Source organism: Mustela erminea, chromosome 11 (genome assembly GCF_009829155.1).
Source record: "Mustela erminea isolate mMusErm1 chromosome 11, mMusErm1.Pri, whole genome shotgun sequence".
NCBI classification, from domain to species: Eukaryota; Metazoa; Chordata; class Mammalia; order Carnivora; family Mustelidae; genus Mustela; species Mustela erminea.
Genome location: NC_045624.1, coordinates 46888328 through 46900577, shown reverse-complemented (window position 1 = coordinate 46900577; position 12250 = coordinate 46888328). Strand labels below are relative to the sequence as shown.

The window sequence follows — 12250 nt, the reverse complement described above, 5'->3', positions numbered from 1 at the left end:
CCCGTTCACAGAGCTATTCATAACAAAAGGAGTCTCACATTAATTTTACTTGAAAGGGGTCCCTAATTTTTACCCCTTATTGGAGAGAAAAGAGTTAAGTAAAAAGAAAACCTATCACTAGGCGTTAATCTGCATATATGTTAGCACAAACTCTTGCACAAATTTAACTTAAGAACATCTGTCTATGTGTACAAAATCTCCAAAAACAGTCTGTTGAATTAAGAAATCTTCTTACTTACTATGCATAACAAGTTCTTCCGAAAACAAATGATTTTAAAAATTGAGGTTAAACATACTGTTTGACAGATATATGTGTATGTGACTTACAAGACTTACAAAGGCAAAAAAGTACATAAAAGAGACTACTTATTGTTTAAAGATAAAACTAGATAAATACAGACTATAAATATACACAATAAAACTAGACTCAGAGATGACCAAGATGTTGAACCTTTTAGAAAGGGATTTTTAATTCAATTTAGATTAATATATTAAAAGATGTAGTGGGAAGCTACAGAACATGCATGAACAGATGCAGCATTTCAACAGAGAATTATACATGTTTTTTAAAAGAAACAAAAGAAATGCCAGGGGAAAAAACATATCAGAGATGAAGAATTCCTTAAAGGGCTAATTAGGAGATAGAACCGGTTGGAAGAAGATCAGTAAATATAAAGATAGGTCAAAAGAAGTCATCCAAGCTGAACTACAAAGATTTTAAAAGTGTCAAAGGATAAAAAAACTACAGACTATCCAAGAGCTGTGTAGGACAATATCAAATGATCAAATATACACATAATTAGATTTTCATTATATCTCAATAATCCTTGCTTCAAAAAAAAAAAAAAAAAGAATATCAAACCAAAGGAAATGGACAGAGAGAGAGAAAGAGAGAGAGCATAATAAACTGACAGCTAAATGCAATGCATGATCCTACATTGAACAGGGGGGATAAAGCTTTTGAAAGGGTACTATTGGGACAATTGCTGTATTTTAAATATAGATTATGAATTAGAGAACAGCATTTTATTGGTGTTAAGGTTTTTCTTGATAATCGTACTATGGTTATATAAGAGAATGTCCTTGTTCTTAGGAAACACAACTGAAATATTTAGGATAAAGAAACATGATGTCTGCAATTTACTCTCAAATAGTTAAGCAAGAGAATAATGAAGCAAATGGCTCAAAATATTAGCAATTAGTAGAGCTGGTTAAAGGGTATACAGAAATTTTCTGAAATAGTCTTGCAACCTATTTTTAAGTTGAAAATTATGTTATATTTTTAAAGAATTTTAGTCACTTTGAGTTTCTTTCTTTCTTCTTTTTTTCCTGTCATGACAAATGTACTCTTTCACCTCCATCCTGTATTTCATCCATCCCCCAGCCACCCTCTGGTAACCATCAGTTTGTTCTCTATAGTCAAGAGTCTGTTTCTTGGTCTCTCTCTCTCTCTCTCTCCCTTTTTTCCCCTTCACTCATTTGCCTTGTTTCTTAAGTTCCATATATGAGTGAAGTCATATGGTATTTTTCTTTCTCTGTCTGACTTACTTCACATAAAGTAATACACACTAGTTCCAACCATGTTGTTGTAAATGACAAGATGTCATTCTTTTTTATGGCTGAGTAATATTCCATTGTACATATATACCACTTCTTTATCCATTCATCTGTTGATGGACATTTGGGCTATTTCCATAGTTTGGCTATTTTTGATAATACTTAAATAAAGATAGGAGTGCATGTATCCCTTGGAATTAGTGTTTTCGTATTTTTTTTGGTAAATACCCAGATATGCATTTACTGGATGGTAGGGTAGTTCTATTTTTAATTTTTTCAGGAAGCTCCCTACTGTTTTCCACAGTTCAGATTCCCACCAACAACACAGGAAGGTTCCTTTTTCTCCACATCCTCACTAACACATTAATTTTAGCCGCTCTGACACATATGAGGTGATCTCTCACTGTAGTTTTGTTTTGGCATACGTCTAAGGATGAGTGATGTTGAACATCTTCTCATGTGTCTGTTGGCTTTATATAAAATTGTAAGTTTTGTTTAAAGAACCAAATAAGAAAGAAAGAAGATAATAATGAGCGACGTCGACAAGATATAAAGAAGAACAGCCTAGGTAGAATTGAGCACAAGGCAAAAACCAACAAAAAGCTGTGTGTGCATGGATTCTGCAAGCAAAATAAAAATAGGAAAAGTAAATGACCCCACAAGGTGGGTGAAGGCAGTAAGAGTACATAAATAAGAACTTCCAAGAAGCAAACTGTTTTCAGAGCGATGTTTTTGTTTGGCACACAGAAGAATGTCGTGGAGTCCAGGAGTATCAGTACCTTTACTGTAAAGGGGGGGCAGAGGCTGACATCACCTGAAGAGTCAACCCAGAGCAGATGGGGGTCGGGGATTATACTTAGCCCACAGCCTTGGCATATATTTAGCCATTTCTTCTTTCTCAGAGCCCTTCCTGAGAAACCAGGAATAGTGAGTGGGCGGAGATAAGAGCCCCACATAGCTTTATTTATTTATTTATTTTTGCGTAAGTACTCCCGAAGAACTACAAACTGTGCTTATGTAGCAAGGGAGCAAAAAGCATTCTGAATAGCTAGGAAATATCAAACTAGAGTTGTCAAAGACAAAAAGCTCCCCACCACCTCTCCTTTCACGCACAGGGGCAGAGCCACCTGCACCGATGATACACCTGGACTGTTAGGCGTGCTTATCAGCTTCAAAGACAGAAGATGGGCAAAGGCTAAAAGTGGGTAATTTATGGCTTTGGGAAAATGGGTGGGGTCCCAGGAGGAGGATCTGGGCAGATAAAAAGCAGAGTTGATCTTCACTGTTTGCAGATTATGTATTTGTGAACTCTCCTACTCACCAATATTTGTTTGCAAACTCAGAATCAATACCCTGTGGTATGTTCACAGCCATTACGACTATTTGTGGACCCCTGTAGAGCCGTGGGAAATTTCAGTTGTCCATGCATGTCCCCTGAGGAGGCAATGTGTCATCTTCTTGTTGCAGCTCTCCTCCTATAAGCAAGTGTCCCTTTCATAGTCTGTTTGGTGGTGACACAGTTCTCACACTTTCTTGCTTTTTGATCTGCTGTTTCAAAATGCCCTCGAGAGTTCCTCAGTGAAAGATGGCAATGATGTGTCCTAGAGAGCAAGTCGGTGTGTGAGGTCAACTTCATTTAGGCATGAGTTACAGGGCTGTTGGCCATGATCTCCACGTTAATGAATCAACAGCATCTTTTAAAATAGGGTGTCTTATTTAAATAGGGTGTCTTATTTAAACAGGAACAGGAACACTCACCAAATAAAAGTTATGTATTGAGACATTGATGGAAACGTGACCAGATGTATGCAGGAATCCAAACCAGAATTTCCTCTCAGAGCAATGTCAGAATTTGTTCATTCAGTGTTTGCTGTGACTTTGTACAACATCACTTGTGTGAATGAGGAGAACTGACTGCTAGAAGGAAACATAGCCAACTCGCCTTGGTAGTTGATTTTGGAGACAGAGTAGGGGGAAGGAGAAAGCCTTATAAAGCTTTGGTCGGTTGGAAGAAAGTGTTATGGGTTTAGAGTCAAGAGATGCTGTTGCTTGAAATGCTGGTGTATGACGATATATTTCTGTCTGGCATCTGATGCCATTTCACAGCCAAATTATAAAGCCATATTTCTGTGTCAATAAGGAATCACACCACCTGTAGCTTAAAATCTCTCAAACAGATGTAATGATAAATTTAGGTATTCTGTCCCAAGATAAAGCAACCAGGTGAAGCTACATTTCCCCCTAATTATTTCAGCAATCAACATAAAAATAATCTCCAAATACCTCAGTCTCTCACATAAAATGAAAAGAATATTTGCCACATGATAGAGAAGGACGAAGTGACCTGAAATCCCTAGCAAAAAAAGCATTGTTGTATGCCAAGTATCTTTTTAAGAAAACTAACTCAAAGGACACTTGGGGATGCTATCATTAAGTTAATGGGAAGCAAGGCCGTTTACATATCCTTAGTTTCAATCTACAAGATGAACGAGCTTATGCCAAGAGTTCAGTAAATGTAGAAAAGTTCGCTCAAATGCTAGTATGTTCACTTTTTCTTTTTAAAAAATAATGAGGTGGGGGGCGCCTGGGTGGCTCCGTCATTAAGCATCTGCCTTTGGCTCAGGTCATGATCCTGGCATCCTGGGATCCAGTTCCACATGGGGCTTGCTGCTGAGCAGGGAGCCTGCTTTCCCTCTCCCACTCCTCCTGCTTATGTCCCTGCTCTTGCTGTCTCTCTGTCAAAAAAGTAAATAAAATCTTAAAAAAATAAAAATTTTTTAAAAAGGAGAGGAAAAAAAAGGAAGAAAATAATGAGAAGGTATTTCAAGAGCTATCTTTCCACATTAAATGACACAAGAGCCTCAATTAACCAGAACAAAGGGAGGGGTCACTGAATCTCATTACCTGAATTTTCTGATTGGTTAGGGCTTAAGCAGAAATGCCTTGTCTGTGACATCTCTAAAATGTCTCTTACAATTTGTTGCTCTGTGCACAAAATACTGCCACTAATAATACATCTAACATTTATTGAACATCTGTCTTATAGCTGGTGCTGTCAAATGCTTTTTTAACCATTTATTCCTCACAAAGGCACTCTGCAGTCAGGACCCAAGATTCCCATTTTAACTGATACAGAAACTGAGGCACAAAGAGATCAGGTTAATAGAAAGAATGCAATCCCAAATGACTGAAATGTTTTCATCGCTTCCTTAAAATCATACTGAACTTTAATGATGCTCTATTTCTCTAAGATGGTGAAGGTATAACACTGGGTAAAAATCTAGCTTCATCTCGGGTCATGGTCTCAATTTTTAATACATTTCTGGCATGAGACTGCTTCATTGTCACTTATTTCCAAGGCTTAGAAGCAGACTGAGGAGGAGTGAAGCACAAATACCAGGTAATCCAGTGTCTGTTGAAATGCTTTCTTTTTTTTTTTTTTTGTTAATTATTATTTTTTAAAACATTTTATTTATTTATTTGACAGAGAGAGGCATAGAGGGAAAGGGAACACAAGCAGGGGGAGTGGGAAAGGGGGAAGCAGGCTTGCTGCCAAGCAGAGAGCCCGATTCGGGGCTAGATCCCAGGAGCTGGAATCATGACCTGAGCTGAAGGTAGCCACTTAACCAACTGAGCCACCCAGGTGCCCCTGTTTTAATGCTTTCTTAATAGAGAGAAGCTGTTGACGTTGTACTTCTGGAGAAAACCGGGTCTTTGCACATTAGTGAAGGTGCTCTCATCACAGGCCAATTATTTCCCAGGAATAATCTTAACAGGTTGAGCTGAGGGTCCGACCACATTCCAAACTGCTTCAATGCTGCTTTATTTTATGTTATTTGTAAGATTTTTAAATTTTATTTATTTGAGAGAGAGAGTGAACAAACAAAAGAGAGCACACAAACAGAGGCAGAGGGAGAAGCAGACTCCCCAGCTGAGCAGGGAGCCCCATGTGGGACTCTGTCCCAGGATCCCGGCATCAGGACCTGAGCCGAAAGCGGACGCTTAACCGACTGAGCCACCCAGGTGTCCCTCGGTGGTCCTCTAAATGAACACTCCTACCTTATACAAAGTTTATTCTTTCTTGTTTTAGGAATCTTACCTTTTTATACACTTTGTAATGGCAAAAATGACCTCCAGTTCAAGGTAACTCCTTATTACTGACCATGGGAGTCAAAAGTCCTGATTGCTTTAAATAGCAGAAATGCTGGCTGAGACCCGGCCAGTCATCTCGCTGCCCCTGGTATTTTAACAGCATTTTCTTATCATGGCTCACCATCGGCTTTTAGAGTCATCTCATTGTTTCTTTGGGTATAAACTCTCCTAACTATTTCTGAAAAATAAAGTCCACACTTTCCCATAGAAATGGCAATTAAAAACCACCATGAGAGGACAGACAGACAGACTTCAAGCATTTGTTTCATTGTCGTCAATGAAATCTGCTATAGAAAGCCAAGTGTCTAAGGTATTTGGAAACTCCAACAATAAAAGATCTCCATTAGTAAGTGGGTTTATTGACATAACTGGACATAACAATGTATAACATTTATTCATTTCCCACTGAAAGACCTTCCAGTCAAACTGTTTTTACATAGATTTTAGTGTTTTTCCGTGAAGTACTTTCAGTGATGTTCTGAAGTTGAAAGGGTGAGTGGTGGGAAGCATCAGAGGTCTCTTCCAGACTTTCAGTGGGGCTCAAGATTATACTGCTGTGCAAAAGGACCAGCTCAAGGATGCCATTGCTCTACAAATGAATGAAACTAGGAGCACAAGAGGGGCAAGTAGATAGCCCAAAATTTGCAAGTAAGAGCAAGCAATGACCCCTCTCCCACGTACTCCTATGCTAAGAATGACAGCCTGTTTCCTGCGGTTTATTAAGTTTTGGCCTCACAGAGAAGATGACCAGAGAAGCAGCTGCACTTTAAGTGGTCTGGACATTTATTCATCTGAACATAAACACAGATCCGTTCATTTAGAGCCCTGGGTCCCCTGCTCAGCTGTTGGGACAAGGGCAGGCTTGGCTCCATGGAGGCCGAACATAAAAGGGAGTGCACTGGGGTTGAAGGACCCCCATCCCCCAGACTATGACAGATTCCCTGAGTCATCAGGACCCTCAGGGGCTTAAGGCCCTAAACAGAAGATTCCTGGTTAGCCTTAGCACCATAACAATATCCTCCGAAACAGCCCACTGCCAATAAATCCACAACCACTGCGGATATCACCGCGCAGATCTTCCTTGAGGCTCTTCCTGTGCTCTTAGACCACACGCAAAATTATTAATGTAAACCAAAGCACTACCTTTAGTGATAAACATGTACTTCATAAATATGAGGGAACGAGAGGGTCCCAAAGAGCTGAAAACAATTGAGCAAATAAAGGAGCCTAATCCTAAATTTAAAACAAAGACATTTAAAAGAAATACTGCAATTATTGACTAAAAGGTAAGATTTAATAACATGGTAAAACACAGGGTCATGGAGAGATTAACTTGCAAAACAGATCATTATTTCACAGTGAGGTTTAAGTACTCCTAAAAATCTTCTGGTTTTAGTAGAAACAGACAACTACTGATGTACCCTTTTTCACATTTTTTTCCCAATAATTTCTTCCCCTCTATTTCATATAGAGTAAGACATTAAGGTGATTGAGGGTTACACTGTCAAGTGCATATCACCTTTTGCTGCCCTATTAGGGAACTGCCTTGAACACTTAACGGTGCAACTCAATAAAAGCAGGGCACAATCTGCATGTGACCGATAAAAACATGAGAAGTACCACACCATACTTGTTCCCATCTGGACACAGTGTCAGAGATGCAGTTAAGTGAACTTGAGGGCTGCGGTTCCCTACGCGGCCATCGGTTATGCACACTTTACATTCTTTTCCCAAGTCTGGCACTGACATTTCCTTTTCCATATATAGGTTTAGAAAAATAAAATTAAAAAGCCACAGGAGCAACCCTGACAGAGAAGTCTTGTATGCAGCCTTCTCCTGAGAAAGTAGGTAATCTTAGTTAACCCCAAGGTCAGCCAATGTTCTTGGCATGTTAATGTTAAAAAGAAAATACTAGTTGAATGGCTCAGCTCAACTACGACAGTCCTTGAGTTTACTGTCAGTTTGTTAAATGTCTGAGCTCTTCACATTGTTGAAAAAAAATAGCATCTCTAATGATTTAAACATTAAATTATCCTGAATGTTCTATTAACCAACATGAAAGAGTTCCTTGGCGGGTGTGTTAAACTTCGCCACCAGTTTACATCTACCTTCTTGGCAGAGACCACCAGCCCAGTGTAGTCAAGATGCCAAGCCTCCTTTGTAATACTAATAAGTTCCTCTTCCCTTAAATAGGACAAAACTCCTCTGTTTCACACTGAGCAAACAAAAAGCATGCACACAAATCTCTTTCTGGCCATACCGGCGGCAAAAGCCCCCTTCTCTACCCCAAAGGGGGCCAGACTGTTGCATCACGATCCCACAGAAGCCACATCCATAGTTGTGCCAAGGTCTCCATATAAAAGAAGGCTTCCCACCTCTGGACACTACCTCCCGTTTGTCCCCTGCTCTTGGCCTTGACCACCAGGTGCCACCCATTCGCTTTATGAGGGGGCACTGGGAATTGTCGGGGTTGTGTGTGGGCCGAACTGGTTTCGCTTTTGGCCTCTCTGGCAAGTGCACAAAAGGGGAAAAGGAGAAGCTCTGATTAAATGACATCTCCCCCTGAGGTGGATTGAGGGGCTTCAGTCCAATGAGATGGTCTCCACACCTCCTGGAGTCTGGCTCTAGTCAGCAAATCGCTGCAGAAGATGGTCCTCCCGCCTCAAGCTGCCCCCTGTGCCACCGCCCCCACTGTCCATGAAGCGGTCGCAGGGGAACTCGATGAGGTCCGCCTCGCTGAGAGCACACACAGTGGTGCGCGGCCGGTGCGACTGGAAGCCAGAGAAGTCCGCAGACACGCCGGTGCCCATGGAGCGCAGGGGACGTCGGGTGGAGTACATGTGTCGAACGTGCACAGGGGCCCCACCCTTCCGCCGAGCCCGCAGCTTCCTCCGCAGCCAGCGGGACGCCCAGGCCGCCAGCGCTAGGAGCACCAGCAGCGCGTTGACGGCCAGCAAGACCAAGGTCAGCAGCTGGTAATCAACACTGCTCCGGCTCCCAGGCTCCGGGAGGGTGACCAGCCCGGCGCAGTGGTCACGGGGGGCCACCGGGCAGACCCGGCCCCCGAGGACGCCCTCCACGCACACCAGGTAGGGGGTGTCTCCGCGCAGCTCGCGCAGCGTGGCCGAGTCGCTGCGCTCTGGCAGGTAGACGAAGCGGTGGAACTTGGGCTGCTGGCCAAAGCGGTCGAAGAGCAGGCGGAAGCGCGCGCCGCCCAGCAGTGGTGGGCTGCGGTGCTGGCGCACCGCCCAGCGCACCGAGGCGCTGTCGGCGCCCACCGCCTCCACGGTCAGGTTGCACAGGATGAACTTGTTGAAGTCGCAAGGGTCGGACACCAGCGGCGGCAGGCCTACCCCGCCGTCGGACTGGGCGGTACTTTCCTGCTGCTGCGCGGCCAGGCGCTGCTTCGCCGCGCGCTGCCAGGGGTCGCCGGCGGGCGGTGGCGCAGAGGCCGGCGCGGCCGTCGGGGTGGGCTTCGCGTGGGCCGCGTCTGCCGGAGTCAGAGGTCCCCGCTCGGGTTTCTGGAGCAGGTCCAGGGGGTGTGGTGCAGGGCCCGTGGCAGCTGCGGCGGAGGGGTCCGGTTGCTGGAGGCCAGGGCCCCGTCGGCTCAGCTTCAGAGCGCTGCGGTTGAGCTCCCTGGCGGCCCCATCCCAGGCCACCCCAGGCAGAAATCGCCCGCGCTGCTGTGGCTGCGACTGTGGCTGCGGCGGCAGCTCCTCCGAGAGGCTACCTGCAGGGGGCGCCACCTCTTCCCCAGTGGCGGTGGGTAAGGGCGCCCGCGGGCCTTGGGCGGTCGGGGAAACTGAGGGCGAGAGATCTGCACACGATCCGTTCTGCAGCTGCTGGTCATCCAGGTAATCCAGGTACTTGCCCCGCAAGGCCGGCGGGTGGCGACACTGCACGAACACGGTGAGAAGACGGCCTTGCGAGTGCCAGTCGCCCATCCAGCGCTTCAGGCCCCGCAGACGGCAGTCGCAGGTCCAGCCATTGCCGTCTAGATCCAGCCGGTAGAGGGCCGGGCTGGCGGCGAAGATGTCCCCGGAGAGGGCGCTGAGCTCATTGTCGCGCAGGCTGAGCTCGCGCAGCCGGCCCAGGTGGCCAAAGATAGTGGGGTGCAGAGCGGACAGCGCGTTCCCGCTAAGGTCCAGCGCCTCCAGGCTGTGCAGAGGCTGCAGCAGCGCTACGGGCAGTTGGCTCAGCCGATTCCCCTCCAGGCGCAGCTCGCGCAGGGCCTCCAACCCCCAAAAGGCCTCCGGCGCGAGGTGTGTGAGTTGGTTGCCCCTGAGTGAGAGTAGGCCGAGACGCGGCAGGTGCTGGAAGACACGCGGCCCGAGGTGCTGGAGGCTGTTGGCCGAGAGGATGAGCGTGGAGAGGGAGCGCAGCGGTGCGAAGGTGGCTGCGTGGCGCAGGGAGGGCTGCAGCTCGTTGGCAGAGAGGTTGAGGAAGCGCAGTTTGCCCAGTTGGGCAAACGCGTTCTTGCCCAGAAAGCGGATCCGGTTGGACTCCAGATGTAGGTAAAGCAAGTTGCCCAAGGGGGCGAAGACCGCGTCCGGCAGCGCCCCCAGGGCGTTCCCGTCCAGCCGCAGCTTGACCAGACTCTCCAGGCCCTCAAAGGAGCCGCGGCTCAGGCGCCCGATCTCGTTCCCATTGGCATAGAGGATGCGCAGCTTGCGCAGCGGGGCCAGCGTGCCCGGGACAAGCGCCTGCAGGAGGTTGTTCCCCAGGTAGAGTTCCTCCAGCCGGGAGAGCTTCTCAAAGGTCTTGGGGTGCAGAGAGCGGATCTGGTTGTACTGCAGGTCCAGCCGTCTGAGCTGGCCCAAACGGTGGAAGTCGAAGGCCGTGATGTTGGTTATGAAGTTGCCGCCGAGGCTGTAGGTGAGCACGTCCTGGGGGCTCGGCAGCGAGCTGGTCTTGGGCACGGTGCGGAGCCCCCTATTGGTGCACAGGAGGTGCTGGGGATGCTGGCAGTCGCAGCGCTCCGGGCACACCGGCTGGGCCCGCGGCGGGAGCGCGAGGCAGCCGCACACCACGAGTAGGAAGCGCACGGCGCGGGCAGCCTCCATCGCCGCCCGCCCTGCGTGCTGCGGCCGGATCGTCCTCTTGGCCCGCCTGCTCTGTGTCTCCTCTGCATTCCCCTTGGCCTGGCCAGAGTCGCTAAATGGCCTCTTTCGGACTCCGCGGCGCGGTCCAGCCCCTCCTCCGCCCTTTGTCCGGTGGCTGGCCCGGGTCTCTGCAGGCGGGCTTCGCCCGGCCAAGTCAGGCGGCTCAGGGCGCTCCGGGAGCTCCGGGTGCTACTTGTTGCATTTCTGCGCAAAACTGTTTCTCCGGGTGTGCGTCGGGGGGCGGAGGGAGCGAGCCAGACCTGAGCTTTTTGTTTGCAGCTTGAGTCCGGAGAGCTGGATTCCCTGGCACGGATTCTCCCCGCCGAGCGGATTCCCCAGCTGCAGGCGGGAGCCCTTCCAAGAGCTCCTCGGGGCGCGGCTTGGCTGCTGCGCCCCGGCGGCTCGGCCCCGGCAGCCTGCGTCTCCTTCCTCTGGGTCCCGCACCAGGAGCGCGGCCTCCGTGGAACAGCCGGGGGGGTGCGCCGGCTGTGTCCGGAAGGGACCCAAGTCGGCGAGTGGCGGGCAAACCCGGCGGAAATTCGTTCTTCCCACACTCTGCCCCCCGGGGATGCAGGCGGAGAAAGAGGAGACGGCGGAGGGAGGACAGACCCCGACAGGGGGAGGAGGAAACGCTAAGTGGCTCCGCGTCTGGTCAGCCCGAGCCCGGGACGCCGAGTGAGAAAAGTAGGGATTAAAAACAGCTGTACGGGCCGGCCCTCGACGCAGGGCTGGGGGCGGGGGTGGATTACCGGGCTAGCAAACGGAATTTGCAGACAGAGACCTTTTTATTTTAGAGGAGTACACCAGTCATTTTGGAGCATTGGGAGCGCGGCCCCTCTTTTTCGTTTTTAAGTCTCTTGCTCTTCCAAGTGTCACCCCGCGTGGGCAGTTCACGCAGCACGGAGTGCGCGGACATTCCGGAAGAAGTTTAGTTAGGGCAGCCCAAGGTTGTCTCCAAAGAGCTATTGGTGGAGTGTCGTCAGAGGAGGCCAGGTCAGCCCCTCCGGAGTGTGGTGTGTTCGGGTGTTTGACCTGGCTGTACAGGTGGCCGAGGGGAGGCATCGTGCCACGTAGGGATCAGAACTCGCTTGGCCCCGCCTGTAGATAAGAGCCTGGAGAAGCTCAGAACGGGTTCCACCACCGCGAAGGTGGCTCTGTCTGATTTAGGTGATTTAGTTAGTCCTCCTCCTGCCTTAGAGCCCTTGGGGTAGGCTCTGTACTTGTGTGCATATTTAAAATCACCTCCCCAGACCCTCGGGTAACTGCATCTGCGGGTGTCACTGGCTTGATGCCTGGGCTTGCAGGGATCTTCAAAGTCCTGAGGCGCAGAAGTCTTCAGGCCTGGCTCAGTGGGGGAGTCTCACCACTTATCAATATAGAATGGAACCTGTGTCCTTGGTGCCTTTGAAGGCAGCCCCCGCTGAGAATGAGGATGGGCA

At 48.3% G+C, this 12250-nt stretch overlaps 1 protein-coding gene across 1 annotated transcript; it reads right to left on the bottom strand.

Moving 5' to 3' along the window:
* Positions 1 to 6469: 6469 nt before the first annotated feature.
* On the bottom strand, positions 6470 to 11247 carry TRIL (TLR4 interactor with leucine rich repeats). The gene has a single exon (XM_032304004.1). It carries the CDS (start codon positions 10770 to 10772, stop codon positions 8334 to 8336), a length of 2439 nt encoding a protein of 812 aa, XP_032159895.1. The 5' UTR covers positions 10773 to 11247; the 3' UTR covers positions 6470 to 8333.
* Between the last annotated feature and the right edge of the window lie 1003 nt (positions 11248 to 12250).